The sequence below is a fragment of the Orcinus orca genome, chromosome 7 (genome assembly GCF_937001465.1).
Source record: "Orcinus orca chromosome 7, mOrcOrc1.1, whole genome shotgun sequence".
Taxonomy (NCBI): domain Eukaryota; kingdom Metazoa; phylum Chordata; class Mammalia; order Artiodactyla; family Delphinidae; genus Orcinus; species Orcinus orca.
In genome coordinates, this window is record NC_064565.1 from 113,538,628 (window position 1) to 113,553,579 (window position 14,952).

The 14,952-nt window shown below is 38.4% G+C and overlaps 1 protein-coding gene across 6 annotated transcripts in view; it reads left to right on the plus strand.

The window, feature by feature from the left end:
* GIGYF2 (GRB10 interacting GYF protein 2) overlaps positions 1-14,952 on the plus strand; it is a 126,587-nt gene that overhangs the window by 69,828 nt on the left and 41,807 nt on the right. For all 6 annotated transcript variants that reach the window (XR_004482466.2, XM_033425206.2, XM_033425164.2 and 3 more), the window contains 7 exons: positions 455-634; positions 4,039-4,256; positions 4,349-4,511; positions 4,605-4,793; positions 7,796-7,992; positions 8,972-9,131; positions 14,443-14,609. Coding sequence is in view for 5 of the 6 variants with exons in the window: in XM_033425206.2 (XP_033281097.1) it covers positions 455-634; positions 4,039-4,256; positions 4,349-4,511; positions 4,605-4,793; positions 7,796-7,992; positions 8,972-9,131; positions 14,443-14,609 (1,274 nt within the window). In the remaining variant the exon portion in view is untranslated. The remainder of the gene's footprint in view (positions 1-454; positions 635-4,038; positions 4,257-4,348; positions 4,512-4,604; positions 4,794-7,795; positions 7,993-8,971; positions 9,132-14,442; positions 14,610-14,952) is intronic.

Genomic DNA, 14,952 nt, shown 5'->3' on the forward strand with positions numbered 1-14,952 from the left:
AAGGAAGGACTGCCAAGTGAAAACAGCGAGGGTACAAAACAACATATATAACAGGCTGAGGGTAGTGCTATGTGAGTGTGAATGAGAGATCTGTATATATATGCATAAGTATAGCCATGGTCAGTGTTTGGAAGGCTTTATAAGAAACTGTTGATGGTGGTTACTTCTGGGGAGCAAGACTCTGGGGGGCTCTTGTGTAGCGGGAAGGTTGATTCAGTTTTCATTGCATGGCCTTTTAAAAAATGCGCATATTATTTTGTTTAAAAAAATAATTTCCCAGTCTTAGAACATTCAGCTTTGAGAAATGTGTCTAATAATATACACATATATCCACAGTTATTTATACTGCCTGAGCGTTGAAATGGACACCTTTGCAGAAAAGCTTGATTTGAGCAATCAAGTCTGTTCAGAATCCTTGCTGGCTGAGGCTTATGTTGACTCATTTTCTTTACAGGGAGACCAAATTTTGAGGAAGGTGGGCCAACATCAGTGGGAAGAAAGCATGAATTTATACGATCAGAAAGTGAAAATTGGCGTATTTTTAGAGAGGAACAGAATGGAGAAGATGAAGATGGAGGTTGGCGACTAGCTGGATCAAGGAGGGATGGAGAGAGGTGGCGACCTCACAGTCCTGGTAAGAATTCTGCTGAGTAAAAGCACACAGGGGCCGAAATAGTGAGGATTTGGTGGGAATTGTTAGGGATAAAGTGGAAAACATAAACCAGCAAAGAAAAACAAGAGGGGTCATGTTTATGTTGTCACACTCAGTCTTGCTCCCACAAAAATTTTTAACGTAAAATATTCCCCACAGCTATTTAATTGATTAAAGTCACTTTTATTTTTCTGGGGCAGTGTGGTTTAATGGGAAGCACCTGCCCTTAACTGCAAAAATGAGAGAGGGTTTCATTCAGTTTTCCTAAATTTTTGAATCTTTTTTCAGCATGCGTTTTTCTTAGGTGATAATTATATGCTTACTTAGGAATATGGGCTCCCCCTGAAGTGAGTTTTTTTCCTGCATAAGAGAGGATTTATTCTTTTTTTCTCTTTTTGTCCTAAAAATGTGATTTCTGCTCATTTGAAGAATAAACTTTAAACCCAGGTCAAAAACATAATCACAAGTTTATTCTTTTGTCCCTCTAACTTTAGAAAAAGGAGAGAGAATAGTCGTGATTAGTGGTTTTATAAGTTCTTCTGTTTGACTCTTAAGAATGCTTCAAACTGTTCTTCCCCGACATTAGATATGTTGGTAATTGAAGACACTGGTGCTTTGTGTCAAAGAACGTTCCCTACCCAAGTGTTGATTCTATGCCTCATGATCATCAGATGCCACTGTAGTTTAAATCTTGGGGTCATGCAGAACTGAAGCATACAAAGAGTGTGTACATGTCTTTTGAATTTCACATGCGTAACATTGTTTTATCTATTGGCTATATGCCAAGGAAGCTTACTTTAATAGAGGAAGTTATAATAATAATGTAAACTTTATTTATTTTTTAAAATTAAGTTATTAACAAACCATTAGTCTCCGTCTGAGTTAACATTATAACAGGCATTCAGGGTGCTTTGTGGCGCTCTGGGTAGGTGGAAACTTAGTGAAGTTAATCTTTGGATAGAGTTATAATGCTTTTACCCCAACTCCTCATTGGCTGCCTCTTGGGTGAGTTTTCTGTTGTTAGTGGGCATTGTTTGCATCACAGTTATTTAGGCAGTTCTCATCAGTCTGTGTCATGGGCAACCGTCTGTTATAGTTCTCTTCAGGGCATCACGGCATTTTGTGCTGAGCTTGCCTGTAAGCAGAAGGGTTTGTAGACTATGTTCCTAACAAGCATTCACTGAAACAATGGACGGGATCTGGGCTGAGCAAGAAGAAAAATTCCAGCTGATCAAAAACAAACAAGGTGAATGTTTTGGAAGATGAACAGTGTTTCTGAGCCCAAACGTCTGATGTTGATTCTGTTAAAGCGAGTTAAAAGTAAAACTTCAGTGTTATATTCTACCATTTACCCTCCTCACCCAAGAGCTTAGATTTTGGATATATATAGTAGTCCTTTTTTTTTTTTCCCCATCTTTTCTAAATCTTTCTTTCCAGTATTTGACTTTTCATGTCAGTTTTGTCATCAACTTGACAATTTTCCAAAATTTTTATCCATATATTTTAAAAAGACAGTTTGGGGGACATAAAGATGCATGGGGGCTGAAAAAACACTGTAAATAGGCATTAAAAAAATACCATCTACTTTTTCAACCCAGCATATTAAAAATAAGTCTGATTATATCAGTTGTTATCAGTTACCCTTAACATTTTAGTTAATCCTTTATTAGGCTTTGATTAAAATTTTAAATATGATTTTGACTTATGAAAATAGTATCAAACTTTAGTTCTGATACAAGGTCTATAAAGCAGTGGTCTCAGTCTTAATAAACTAGAGATGTGCCTTATCTGCTAAATTTAGTTTCGTGAATAAAATTTTATTAACTATTTATGACAACAAAAATATTATGGTATATAGTTTTATTAAAGTATGGCTCACAGTTGGATATGTATGGAGTTGGGAGCATTAAGGACAGCTAAGCACCCACTCTGGGAGGTGAACTTAGGAAACTTAGTTAAGAGAGAAGAATGAGCCACATGCCTAGAAGGATAGATTTCTATCACAGTGCATACTTAGAAGTGAGAGTAGCAGACAGAGTACTCTGGAATTCAGCTTTTGATCATGAGTACTTCTTTGGGATAATGACTCTAGGTTAACATTTAGGCAGTCTGGGTATAAAATTCCTTCATTTTCATAGAAGATAGTAAATTGTGTTTTGTTGTTGTAAGTAAAGTGTGGGAAGTGGGAGACTAATGTTTTCTTACCTTTTGTAAGTGGCTTATAAGATGCTACCTGTATTTGGTGTTTTAACATTTTGCCCTTCGGATTGCTGGTTTTAGCAAATTGGGCCTCAGTAGTATAGTAACATTTAACTGTGACCTCATTTCTTTTGCTGTCTCCCACAGAGAAAGCAAAGATACAGGTTAAGACATGTGTCTCCTCTTAAGACTCTCTTAGGCTCAGGTTTGTCAGATTTTAACAAGAACCACCCCCCCCCCTTTTTTTTAGAGAGAGAAAATACCTTAACTTGTAGCTTTTGGTCTTAGGCATTCGTTTTTTGTTGGAAAGTAGATGTGCTACATAATATGCAAGGGTGGATTTAGGAATGTCCCTGGGGGTATTAAATTAAAACTCCCTAGGGAGAGTTAAGAGATGAGAGAAAAGGAAAAGGAGAGTAAGCATGTTATTGTGGAAAAAGCAGTAGAGGATGCAGAATTGGATTCTAGTTCTACTTTTCATTATGCACGTTACTTCTGCTGTCAGAGGTTTTGCTTCTTAAACTATAAAACTAGGATAGTGGGCCAAATATGACATGTCAGTGCTATAATTCCATGACTTTTTTTGGGAATCAGAATTACAAATGGGATCCTAGCGCTGTTAAGTGGACATGATGAGTTTGATATTATGAATTGACATAATATCATAGTATCCTGGATATTATTATATATTATCAAGGGAGCTGGTCTTATCCATAAAGAATGATATTTTCATCAGAAGAAAGAAAATGCTTTAAGACTTGCCAAAGGGAAGGCATGGACCTCAGTATGGAAAGATATCCAGTGCCGTAAGTCTGGGCTAGGAGTGGGCCACGTGAGTGGCCTAGCAGCATTTCAGTCAGATATCTAGAGCTTATTAAAAGTATGTACTTTGCAGAGAACTGTGTTTTAAAAGTGATTTGTTTTAAATTTATCTTTAAAAGCTTTAGAGTATGTTGTGTGACTCAGTAGTTAATGATGATAACTACTGTTGTCACTTAGTGATGGCGTATCATATATAATACTGAGCTTTGAGCTTCGTTTCATTTGCCTTATTTTCTCTTTAGTAGATTGATCCATTTGAATTTGCCGTCAGTTGTAGTTTTCTCCTTTGTTTCCTATCTATGGTTTTCTTTCTCAAATACTGTCGTAAAACTTTTCTAAGGTTTGTGTCCTCCTCTTCATCCCAGATGGCCCTCGTTCTGCAGGCTGGCGGGAACACATGGAACGACGGCGAAGGTTTGAGTTTGACTTTCGAGATCGGGATGATGAACGGGGTTACCGAAGGGTGCGCTCTGGCAGTGGAAGCATAGATGATGACAGGGATAGCTTGCCTGAATGGTGCTTAGAGGATGCTGAAGAAGAAATGGGCACATTTGACTCATCTGGAGCATTCCTGTCTCTAAAGGTAAGAAATTTGTTTCAAATATTATGACAGGTACTGACCTTCTTCCAAATCCAAATATGCTGTTAATCTTTGGCTTAATTTTCTTGCTACAGAAAGTACAGAAAGAGCCTATCCCAGAAGAGCAGGAGATGGACTTCCGGCCTGTAGAAGAAGGGGAGGAATGCTCTGACTCTGAAGGTAGCCATAATGAAGAAGCCAAAGAACCCGATAAGACAAATAAGAAGGAAGGAGAAAAGACAGACAGAGTAGGAGTTGGTAAGGCTCATTTTTGTCCTTCACTTTAAAAAAAAAAAAAAATCAAACTAAAAGTTTCCTAAGTTGTTAATTTAAGATTATGTCATGTTACAGAAGCTAGTGAGGAAACCCCCCAAACCTCCACCTCATCTGCTAGACCAGGCACTCCTTCAGACCATCAGCCTCAGGAGGCACCACAGTTTGAGAGGAAAGAGGAACCCAAAACTGAGCAAATGGAAAAAGCTGAAGAAGAGAGTCGGACAGAAAATAGTCTATCAACCAAAGTACCCAGCAGGGGGGACGGTATGTATTTATGAGAGGCAACAAGCCAAACTTGGATTTTGCTGGGGCCAGTGATCACCAATAAGAGAGGCTTCTGTTTATGCCTCTCTGAACTGCTTCTAGTGGTAAATTATTGGAATAGATTATTTTACCAGTAAACCTTCTCAAACACTGCTTCCCCTGTGTATCTATCTCAGAATTCATCAAAACAGAGTTAGAAGCAGAAGTATCATTTCCTAGGGTGCTATGATATAGCCACCCTGGTATCAGTCAAACAAACTGAGTTTGGGATCCTCTGTGGTAGTTTGATTCCCATATCAGATTCCTTTTATGTAATGGCTATATGTGCATCCAGATGACACACCAGAATGCCATTGTTTCGAAAGAGGCCAAGATGAATCTGTGCAAGTCCATCACCTTTACTGGAGAATAAGCTTAAAGTGTATCTCCTTCTCCAATGTCATTATATTGATTTTAAGTTGCTCATATACCTTAGTAGGTAATATTAATGTTCATTCCCATGTTTCTTCTTGGACATAAAATGACAGTATAATGCCTGATATTGAAAGGTGAATTGATTTATTCATCATAAAAATTCACCCCCTTTAACATGGCCTAAGAGACCTTGCATGACCTGGCATCTGCCTCCCTCTGTACAGTTTCAGCACCATCTCTCTCTACTTTGTACTCTATTCACCAGCTTCACAGCCTGTTAGGTCCTGAAATGTGCCTTGTTCTCTTGCCTTTGTGCCTTAGCATATGCTTTTCTCTGTGCCTAAAACTCTCCCACCCCAAGTTCCCAAGCTAGGTTAGGTGTCTTCTCTTTCTTCTTAAACAACCAGCACTGTTTCTAACATAGCAATACAATATTATAAAGATCTGTTTATTCTCTTTTTTGCCCAATAAATACTATTTTGATAGCTTGAACCAAGGATTTTTTGTTTTTCAGTTTTTTATGTCTATCATAAAGCTGAATGAATGAATTCAAGTATTTGAATCTCTACTGTATATACAAGGCACCATGGGACTTGTATGTTTTGAGACCTCTTTCATTTTTCAATTATGATGTGTCCCCCCACCCCCGCCCCAAATTACTTGTGGTTCATACTGTTAAATGTACATGCCTGGGGCCTTACTCCAGGAGATTTTAGGGTGGGGTCTAGACATGTATATTTTGGGAAAGCTGCATAGGTGGCATTAAAGATGGAAATTCTGGATTTATAGTCTCTGGGGGAAATAAAGCATGTGTATATCAGTAACCTAGGACGAAAAGTAATGATAGGAATTTATGATTGGCAGACTCCTGGAATGCTTCAGGAATCAGGTGTCTTTGAGCTTGTCTTGGAATAATAAGTAGAATTTGGAGGTAGGTGTAGCTGGATGAATTAGGAGAGGGCATTCCAGTACTAGGTAGCAGTGAAAGCTACAGTGAGGAAGTAGGACTGATCCAGGTATGGGCAGGGAATCAGCTCCTGTTTTTATTTACATGAATTATGAGGTGTGAAAAGGAGGCTGGTGGGAAACACGGTTGGAACATATACTTGACAGCTCTCTGTGTAGGGTAGGTTGTGATGACAGATGGGCTGCTCTGTGACCTGTTGGTGCCCTGAGCAGTCACTGTGGTGTAGGCAGTGCACTTGTAAAGGGAGGTAGTGGCAGATGAGATTTCAAAGTAGAAATTGGCAGGACATGGTTACTGTTGTGTATCAGGGCAAAGAAGACGGAAGAGTCAAAGATGAGTGAGGTGCCTGAGAGGATTATGGTATCCTTAGCAGAAAAAGAGTGGAAGTTGAGGAGCACATTTGGGAGAGGAGAGAACAAATTCAGTTATGAACATTGAGTCTGAGGTGTTGATGAGAAATTAGATAGCGATGGCCAGAGAGCATTTCTGAGTGAGGGAACTGTAGCTCAATGGGAAGAGTTTAGGGCCAGAGAGAATGAAAATTTAAAAGATTACACTTGTTAGGGGTGAGACAAATTGGACTGAGAATAGAACATGGATATTTCCTACTTTCAGAGGGTAGATAGAGAAGCCAGAGAAAAATCTTCAGAGGCAAGAATAGAGTGCAGGAAAATGAAGGAAGGAGAATGTTCCAGTTTAGAATTGGGAAGATAATGTCAGACTAAGGCTAGGTGACGGGGACTAGGAGGAGCTGTTGGATTTGGGGACTTTGGGTCACTGCTTATCTTTGGGAGAGAAGCTTTTCTGGGGGCTTGGGAGTGCAAGTCACGTTGTAGCGTGTGGTTGGTGGTGAGGTAGAGACAGGTTGTATATAGGCTGTCCTGTTAAGTTTGGCAAAGAAAGGATAGAGTGAGAGGAACAGGAATTTGCAGAAGCTATCTGTAATTGAACAAACAAGGTTTCAAAGGGGAAACTGCAACTGTATCTAATTACTTCCATCCCCCTTTCCTTCTTAAGAACCTGCATGCTGAGAGGTTAGAAATAGGAACCAAGACACAACCTCTTTTGCAGTCTTTATTCTTATTGCAGAGAACCTCCTGCACTGTATGGGTAGACTCCGAGAGCTTTTTGTTATCCTACAAAATGTGTTGCATTGAATTATGTTAATAATAACTTGAAATAGGTACTTAGTCAAAATAATTGCACATATTTTTAATAAAGGGTTTTATGCTGAGATGTGGCATCTTCGAGGAGATTTGCAGTGCTGTTTAAATTGTCTTTCCTATTCAGAGACATGATGTAAGGAAGGGATTGGACTGATTCTGTTTGTTTTCAGGAGGTAGACCTATAACTATTGGGTAGATGCTCTAGTGATACAGGTTGGCACTGTAAAAGGCCTTTCTGGATACCTTTTAATCTTATTTGTTGTCATCCTATGCAGGTTTTTCTGTCATTCTAGGGAAAAATACTACACTTCTCCATAAGAAGTAGCAGCAGTGTTCATGACACGGTTCACATATCTGTTGAGCCCATTTAGTAAGCTGCCCGACTTGATAGTTATTTTTCATAAGAGTCTCTATATTTTAAAGGATTTTTATCTGTCTACATTTTTTTCCTCTAGAAATGGTTCCTGGTGTCCAGCAGCCCCTGTCACAGATTCCTTCAGATACAGCCTCTCCTCTTCTCATCCTTCCACCTCCTGTTCCCAATCCTAGTCCTGCCCTCCGGCCAGTTGAAACACCAGTCGTAGGTGCTCCTGGTATGGGCAGTGTTTCCACAGAGCCAGATGATGAAGAGGGTCTCAAACATTTGGAGCAGGTACAAATCACGTAATCCTTTTTTTTTCCCTCTCGAACTGCCATAAACATTGAAAAGCATTAAATGAATATTCAGAAATGGAATTTTTGTGCACTAGGTTTTGTGTACTGAAAATGTTGTTTTTATGTCTATTTATTTTTATGAGTAATTGTCTTTCAGATCATTTAATGCTTTTAAGTTTCTGCTGTGTAGAGTCATTATATCAGGTTATTTTTTGCTCTTCTGAGGTTGCCCTTAGCTGTTTGCTTTTCTTTTTTCTTTTTGGAAATTAATGGAATGCCAAAAATGGCGAATACAAGGCAGCTGTGGATAGGCACTGTGTCTTCTATTTTTTGCCTAAAGTGTAACAGGGAAAATAGTTAAACTCTCAGGATATTACCATCGTATTCATGTCTCTAGAGTTCCCTAAGATTTTATATACTATTGTTTATATGTAAAGTAAATGATAACTCGCTTTCTACAAAAGAAATTCTTTTTTCTTCAGGGTGGAGTGGTTGGTGGCAGGAAATGTTGAAGAAAGGAAGAAAGGGAACAGTGTCTTAGTAAAACTTGTAAAAGATTTTATTTGTAATTGTTTTAATTGAACCTTTTGATCTGTTAATGCTCATGTTTTTTATAGGTTTAGTTTGTATAACTTAGGATTGTTTATTTGTCTAAATGGCACTCTTAAAGTGTGTTGATTAGAAGCTTGGGCTTTGATCCATACCAGCTTGTGTTTCAGTCTCATTTGGGTTTGCTTAATAATTTTGAGACCTTGAGCAAGACTTGACACCCTCTGAGCCTTAGTTTCCCCCTCTGTAAAATGGGGATAGTACCTATTTCATGGCATGTTGGACGAATTAAATTGTTGCCTGCTGTGTTATTTGTACAATGCCTCTCACAGATCAAGTAGTCCAAAAAAGGCAGACAATTTTTATATGTACAGGTATTAATTTAGCATCATTTGTTTCCACAATTCATTTTTTAATTTTTCCCTTAGCAAGCTGAGAAGATGGTGGCTTATCTACAAGACAGTGCACTAGATGATGAGAGACTGGCATCAAAACTGCAAGAGCACAGAGCTAAGGGAGTCTCAATTCCATTGATGCATGAAGCAATGCAGAAGTGGTATTACAAAGATCCTCAGGGAGAAATTCAAGGTAGGTTGTTCCATTCTACTTTATGTACAGAAGTATGCCATTACCTCCAGATTCTGTGGGATGGTAATTATTTAACGTTAATTTGTATACTAGTAGAACAAAAGTCAGTGCTACCGGCTTTCTTCATATATAGAAGGCTTGTTTATAGGTTCCCTCCATCGTACTTTACAGTTTCAGTGATGGGAGGGAGTCTAGTGAAAACAATTTGAATACAAGGCAGAATGTGATGACTAATATGATAGGGTTGTAAACAGTATGCTTAAGACATCCTCATTTCTGGCATGTCAGGTATTAACTAGGCAGTTGAGTTTCGTACATTCACTGTATTTCAGTCTCCCAGCCATAAAAAAAGATGATGGCAGCCATCTTGGAAAACATTGGTTGAATGTTTCACTGAAGTGGAGTTGATATCATAAATGATGAAGAACTATGTAAAATATCTGAAAAAAGAGTACCATATTATAAACTGATTGCTTAAAATATGTGTATGGTGCATGTTAGATTAGAATGGAGAGAGAATGCTGTGAAGGACATTTGGTTGATTTTTCATTTCTGCTTTTGAAGTTTTTGCTTATAACCTGAAATTCGTTGTTCACTCTGTTAGTGTCAGTTTCATGATAATGTTTTACCAAGTACAGCCTGTGACCTCTCTCTAACATCATTATTCTCTTTCTATCCTCGGTCCCCCTACCCTGCTTTATTCTTCTTCATAGCATCTGTCACTACCTGGCACTGTATATATTTGTTCATGATCTCTTCACATGTCTGTAGAATCTGTTGTAATTAAAACATATACAGGTGTGTGTTTTAATTTAATTTACTCTGAGATAATTATAGCTTCACAAGCAGTGGTAAGAAATAATATAGAGATTCCATGTACCCTTTACCCAGTTTCCTCCAGTGGTAACCTCTGACAAAACTGTAAAACAATACTACATCCAGGATATTTTGGGTTTTTTTCAATTTTATTTATTTTTGGCTGTGTTGGGTCCCCATTGCTGCACGCGGGCCCTCTCCAGTTGCGGCAAGCGGGGGCCACTGCTTGTCATGGTGCCTGGGCCTCTTATTGCAGTGACCTCTCTCATTGTGGAGCACGGGCTCCAGGCACGCGGGCCTCAGCAGTTGTGGCACACAGGCTCAGTAGTTGTGGCTCACGGGCTCAGTAGTTGTGGCTCACGGGCTCTAGAGCACAGGCTCAGCAGTTGTGGCGCACAGGCCCAGCTGCTCTGCGGTATGTGGGATCCTCCCGGACCAGGGCTTGAACCCGTGTCCCCTGCATTGGCAGGCAGTTTCCCAACCACTGCACCACCAGGGAAGCCCCAGGATATTGACATATTGATACAGTCAAGATTCAGAACAGACTCTGAACAGTCTTTAACAGAGCAAAAGTTTTAAATTTTGATGAAATGCAATTGATCAGTTTTTTTCTTTTATGGATTGTGCTTTGGGTGTTAAGAACTCTTTGCTGAGCTTCACATCCCAAAGGTTTTTTCCCGAAAAAATGTATAGCTTTATGTTTTACACTTAAGTTGGTGTTCCATTTTGAGTTAATTTTTATATAAGGTATGGCACTTAGGTCAAGGTTTATTTTTTTTGCCTATGGATGTCCAGTTGTTCTGGGACCTTTTGTTGAAAAGTCTGTCTTTCCTCTCCTGAATTGTTTTTATACTTTTGTCAAAGTTTAGTTGAGCATATTTGTGTTGGTCGATTTCTGGGTTCGTTATTCTTTTTTTTTTTTTTTATTTGTGGCCATGCTGCACGGCTTATGGGATCTTAGTTCTCTGACCAGGGATTGCACCCATGCCCCACTGCAGTGGAAGCGCAGAGCCCTAACCACTGGACTGCCAGGAAATTCCCTGGGTTCTTTATTTGATCGTTGTGTCTGTCCCTCCAGCCAATACTATGTAGTCTTGGTTACTATAGCTATAGAGTAAGTCCTGAAATTGGGTAGACTGGTTCCTCTTATCAAAAGAGCATTTAGTTTTTCTAATTTGCTTTTCCATATGAATTTTTGAATAATCCTGTCTATATTTACCAAAAATCTTGCAGAAATTTTAATAGGGATTATGTTAAACCTCTATATCATTTTGTTTTAATGTATTTTATTTTTGGCTGCGTTGGGTCTTTGTTGGTGCGTGCAGGCTTTTCTCTAGTTGTGGTGAGTGTGGGCTACTCTTTGTTGCAGTGCACAGGCTTCTCATTGCGGTGGCTTCTTGTGTTGCGGAGCACGGGCTCTCGGCGCGCAGGCTCAGTAGTGTGGCACACGGGCTTAGTTGCTCTGTGGCATGTGGGATCTTCCCGGACTAGGGCTCGAACCCGTGTCGCCTGCATTGGCAGGTGGATTCTTAACCACTGCGCCACCAGGGAAGGAAGCCCCCTCTATATAATTTTGAAGAGAATTGACATCTTTACCATGTTGAATCTTCCCATCCATGAACATAGTATGTCTCTCAGTTTATTTAGATCTTTGATTTCTTTCATTAGCACTGTGTGGTTTTCAGCATAGATTCTGTACATGTTTTGATGAATGTATACCTAAGTATATGATTTTTTTGAGCAATAGTATATATTATATTTCAGTATCTGTTCACTGCTACTATATAGAATTGAGTTTTAGATGTTTGTCTATTCTGACATTGCTGAGCTCACTTATTAGTTCTAGGAGTTGTTTCATTAGAGTCCATAGGCTTTTCTGTGTAGACATTATTATTGTCATCTGCAAATAGGGACAGTTTTCTTTTTTCATTTCCAATATGTATGCCTCTTATTTCCTTTTGTTGCCTTACTGTGTGTTCCAACACTGTGTTGAATAAGAGGGGTGAGAGCTGACATACTTGCTTTGTTTATCCTACTTTCCTATCTTAGGGGAAACTTTAATAATAATTAAGTGGTAATGTTAGCTGTTGAGTTTTTGTAGGTACTGTTTATCAAGTTAAGGAAGTAACCTTTATTTTGAGAGCTTTTACCATAATCTGATAGTGGATTTTGTCAAATGCCTTTTCAGCCTCTGTTGATATGATCATGTGATTTTTCTTTAACCAGTTAAATATGGTAGATTACATTGACTAGTTTTTGAATTTTGAACCAGTTGCATCCTTGGAATAAACTCCATTTGGTCATGCTGTGTAATTCTTTTTATATATTGCTGAATCTTAGTACTATATTGTTAAGGATTTTTGTGTCTCTGTTCCTAAAGGATATTTTGTAGTTTTTTGGGGTTTTTTTTTTTTGGTATTCTCATTGTCTGCTTTTGGTATCAGGGTAATATTAGTTTCATAAAATGAACTGTCACTTATTTCCTCCCCTTCTGTTTTATGGAAAAGATTGTTTAGAATTGGTGTTAATTCTGTGTGTGTGTGTGTGTGTGTGTGTATGTGTGTGTGTGTGGTTCTTTTAAATAGTTTGTACCTCTTACTTACCCCTATATTGCCCCTCTCCCCTTCCTTCTTCCCACTGGTAACCACTAATTTGTTCTTTATGTCTGTGAGTCTGTTTCTTTGTGGTTATATTTACTAGTTGTATTTTTTAGATTCCACATGTAAGCGATATCACACAGTATTTGTCTTTCTTTAATTTATTTCACCAGTCCATCCACGTTGTTGCAAATGGCAAAATTTCATTCTTTTTTTTATGGCTGAGTAGCATTCCATTATATATGTATATACCACATTGTCTTTATCCGTTTATTCTAAGTGTTGATGGACACTTAGGTTGCTTCTATATCTTGGCGATTGTACATAATGCTTCTGTAAACATAGGGGAGTGTGTTTCGAATTAGTGTTTTTGTTTTGTTTTGGTTTTTTGATGTATATACCCAGGAATGGAATTGCTAGGTTACATGGTACTTCTATTTTTAGTTTTTTGAGAAACATCCATACTTTTGTCACAGTATGTTAATTCTTTAAATGTTTGGTATAATTCTCCAGGTATTTTGCTATCTTTGGAGTGTTCTGTAAATGTCAATTAGATCTTATTAGTTGATGTGGTGTTGAATTCTGTAGTCTTTCTGATTATGTCTAGTTGTTCTATCAGTTGTTCTCGTTGAATTCTTCAACTTGTGGATCTGTTCTGTGTCTCTTTTCAGCTATCAGATTTCGCTTCACATATTTTGCAGTTTTGTTGTTTGGTGCATGCATTTTGGTGGATTGACCCTTTATTATTATATAATGTCCCTCTCTGTCTCTGGTAATTTTCTTTGCTCTGAAGCCTACTTTATTAAATACTAATACAACCACTTCAGCTTTCTTTTGATTAATGTTTGTTGGATATATCTTTTTCTATCCTTTCATTTTATACCTGCCTATATTGTTATATTTTAAGTGACTTTCTTGTAGATAGCCTGTAATTGGGTCATGTTTTCAATTGTATTTATTGGGCCATGTTTCTTGTTGCTCACTTCTTCAGCTCCAAATTTGGGAAGTGTGAGGTAAAATGAAAACCCAGGGAATTCACCACCAGCTGGTTCCTCAGGCTCCAAGGCCTCTAGTCAGTCTGCTGCCTTCTCTCTACCTTTAGGAGTCTTTTTGTTTGTTTGTTTTGTATGTAATGTCCAGGGTTTTTAGTTGTATTTGGCAGGAGGAGCAGGGAGAAGTACATCTACTCCACCTTCCCAGAGGTGGAAGTTCCAGGGCTTGGTTTTGTTTACTGCTGTATCTTCCTGCCTGGACCTGTGTGACTGTTGTTCAGTAAATAGCTGCTGAATCAATGGTTATTGATAGTGAGTTTGTTAATTTTATGTATAAAATACTCGGTTATTTCGTATTGTAAAACATCTAGAGATTGTTAGGTTGTTTTTTTCCCTTACCAAGGCCAGATTTAGTCTTACCTAGATAAATAAATTACGATTTTTCTTAATTTAATTCATTATTGTTTATATTTTACCTAACCTCCAGTAGACTCTAACAGAAAATGAAAATTAGAGAAGAGGATATTCAGCCCTTCATATTTATTTCTCTGTGCTACAAAGTCTAACAAACACTAACGCTTTTTAGTGTTATGCTTTTCTGACAAAAGAACTTTAGAGATTGAGTGAGTTGGAGACAATTATGCTCCTTAAAATAATTAAAACACTGCTGAGAAATTGGGATGTGTAGACATAGGCTTATTTCTAAATTGTTTCTATAGTATTTTATTAGTTTGAGTCCTGTTCACCACTTTTTGTGATAAATTAAGATGTTATACAAGATATTTGATAGGTGCCACCTGAAACAGATCGTTACCTCTGGGTGAGGAGCAGACCCCGGAAATATATTTTTCCTCTTGAGCTAGAAAGGATTCTTACTGCCTTTCTGTTTAATTAATGCTGTTGTAGGTCCCTTCAATAATCAGGAGATGGCGGAATGGTTTCAGGCGGGCTATTTCACTATGTCTTTGTTGGTGAAGAGAGCATGTGATGAAAGCTTCCAACCTCTTGGTGATATCATGAAAATGTGGGGAAGGGTTCCTTTCTCTCCTGGACCAGCTCCCCCTCCTCATATGGTAAGTACCTTATGCTTCACCCAGAACACATAGTGGACACAGAAGCACTTGCTTCTCTTTGTAAACAGATGTTACACTTAATGAAGAAGAAACTAGTTCCTTGAAAGTAATTAACTGAAATGGCAATGGGAAGTCTGAGTCAGAGACTACATACCTAGCTATAATGATCTTTTCAAAACTCAAATACCTGTGTACCTGTGTCTGTCCTTCTCTCTCTCTCTCTCTCTCTCTCTCTCTCTCCCTCTCTCCCTCTCTCTCTCTCTCTTTCTCTTTCTCTCTTTCTCTCTCAAGAAACAGAATCCTGCAGTAGCTTTCCATCAGGTGTTGAAAGGAGAACATCTTA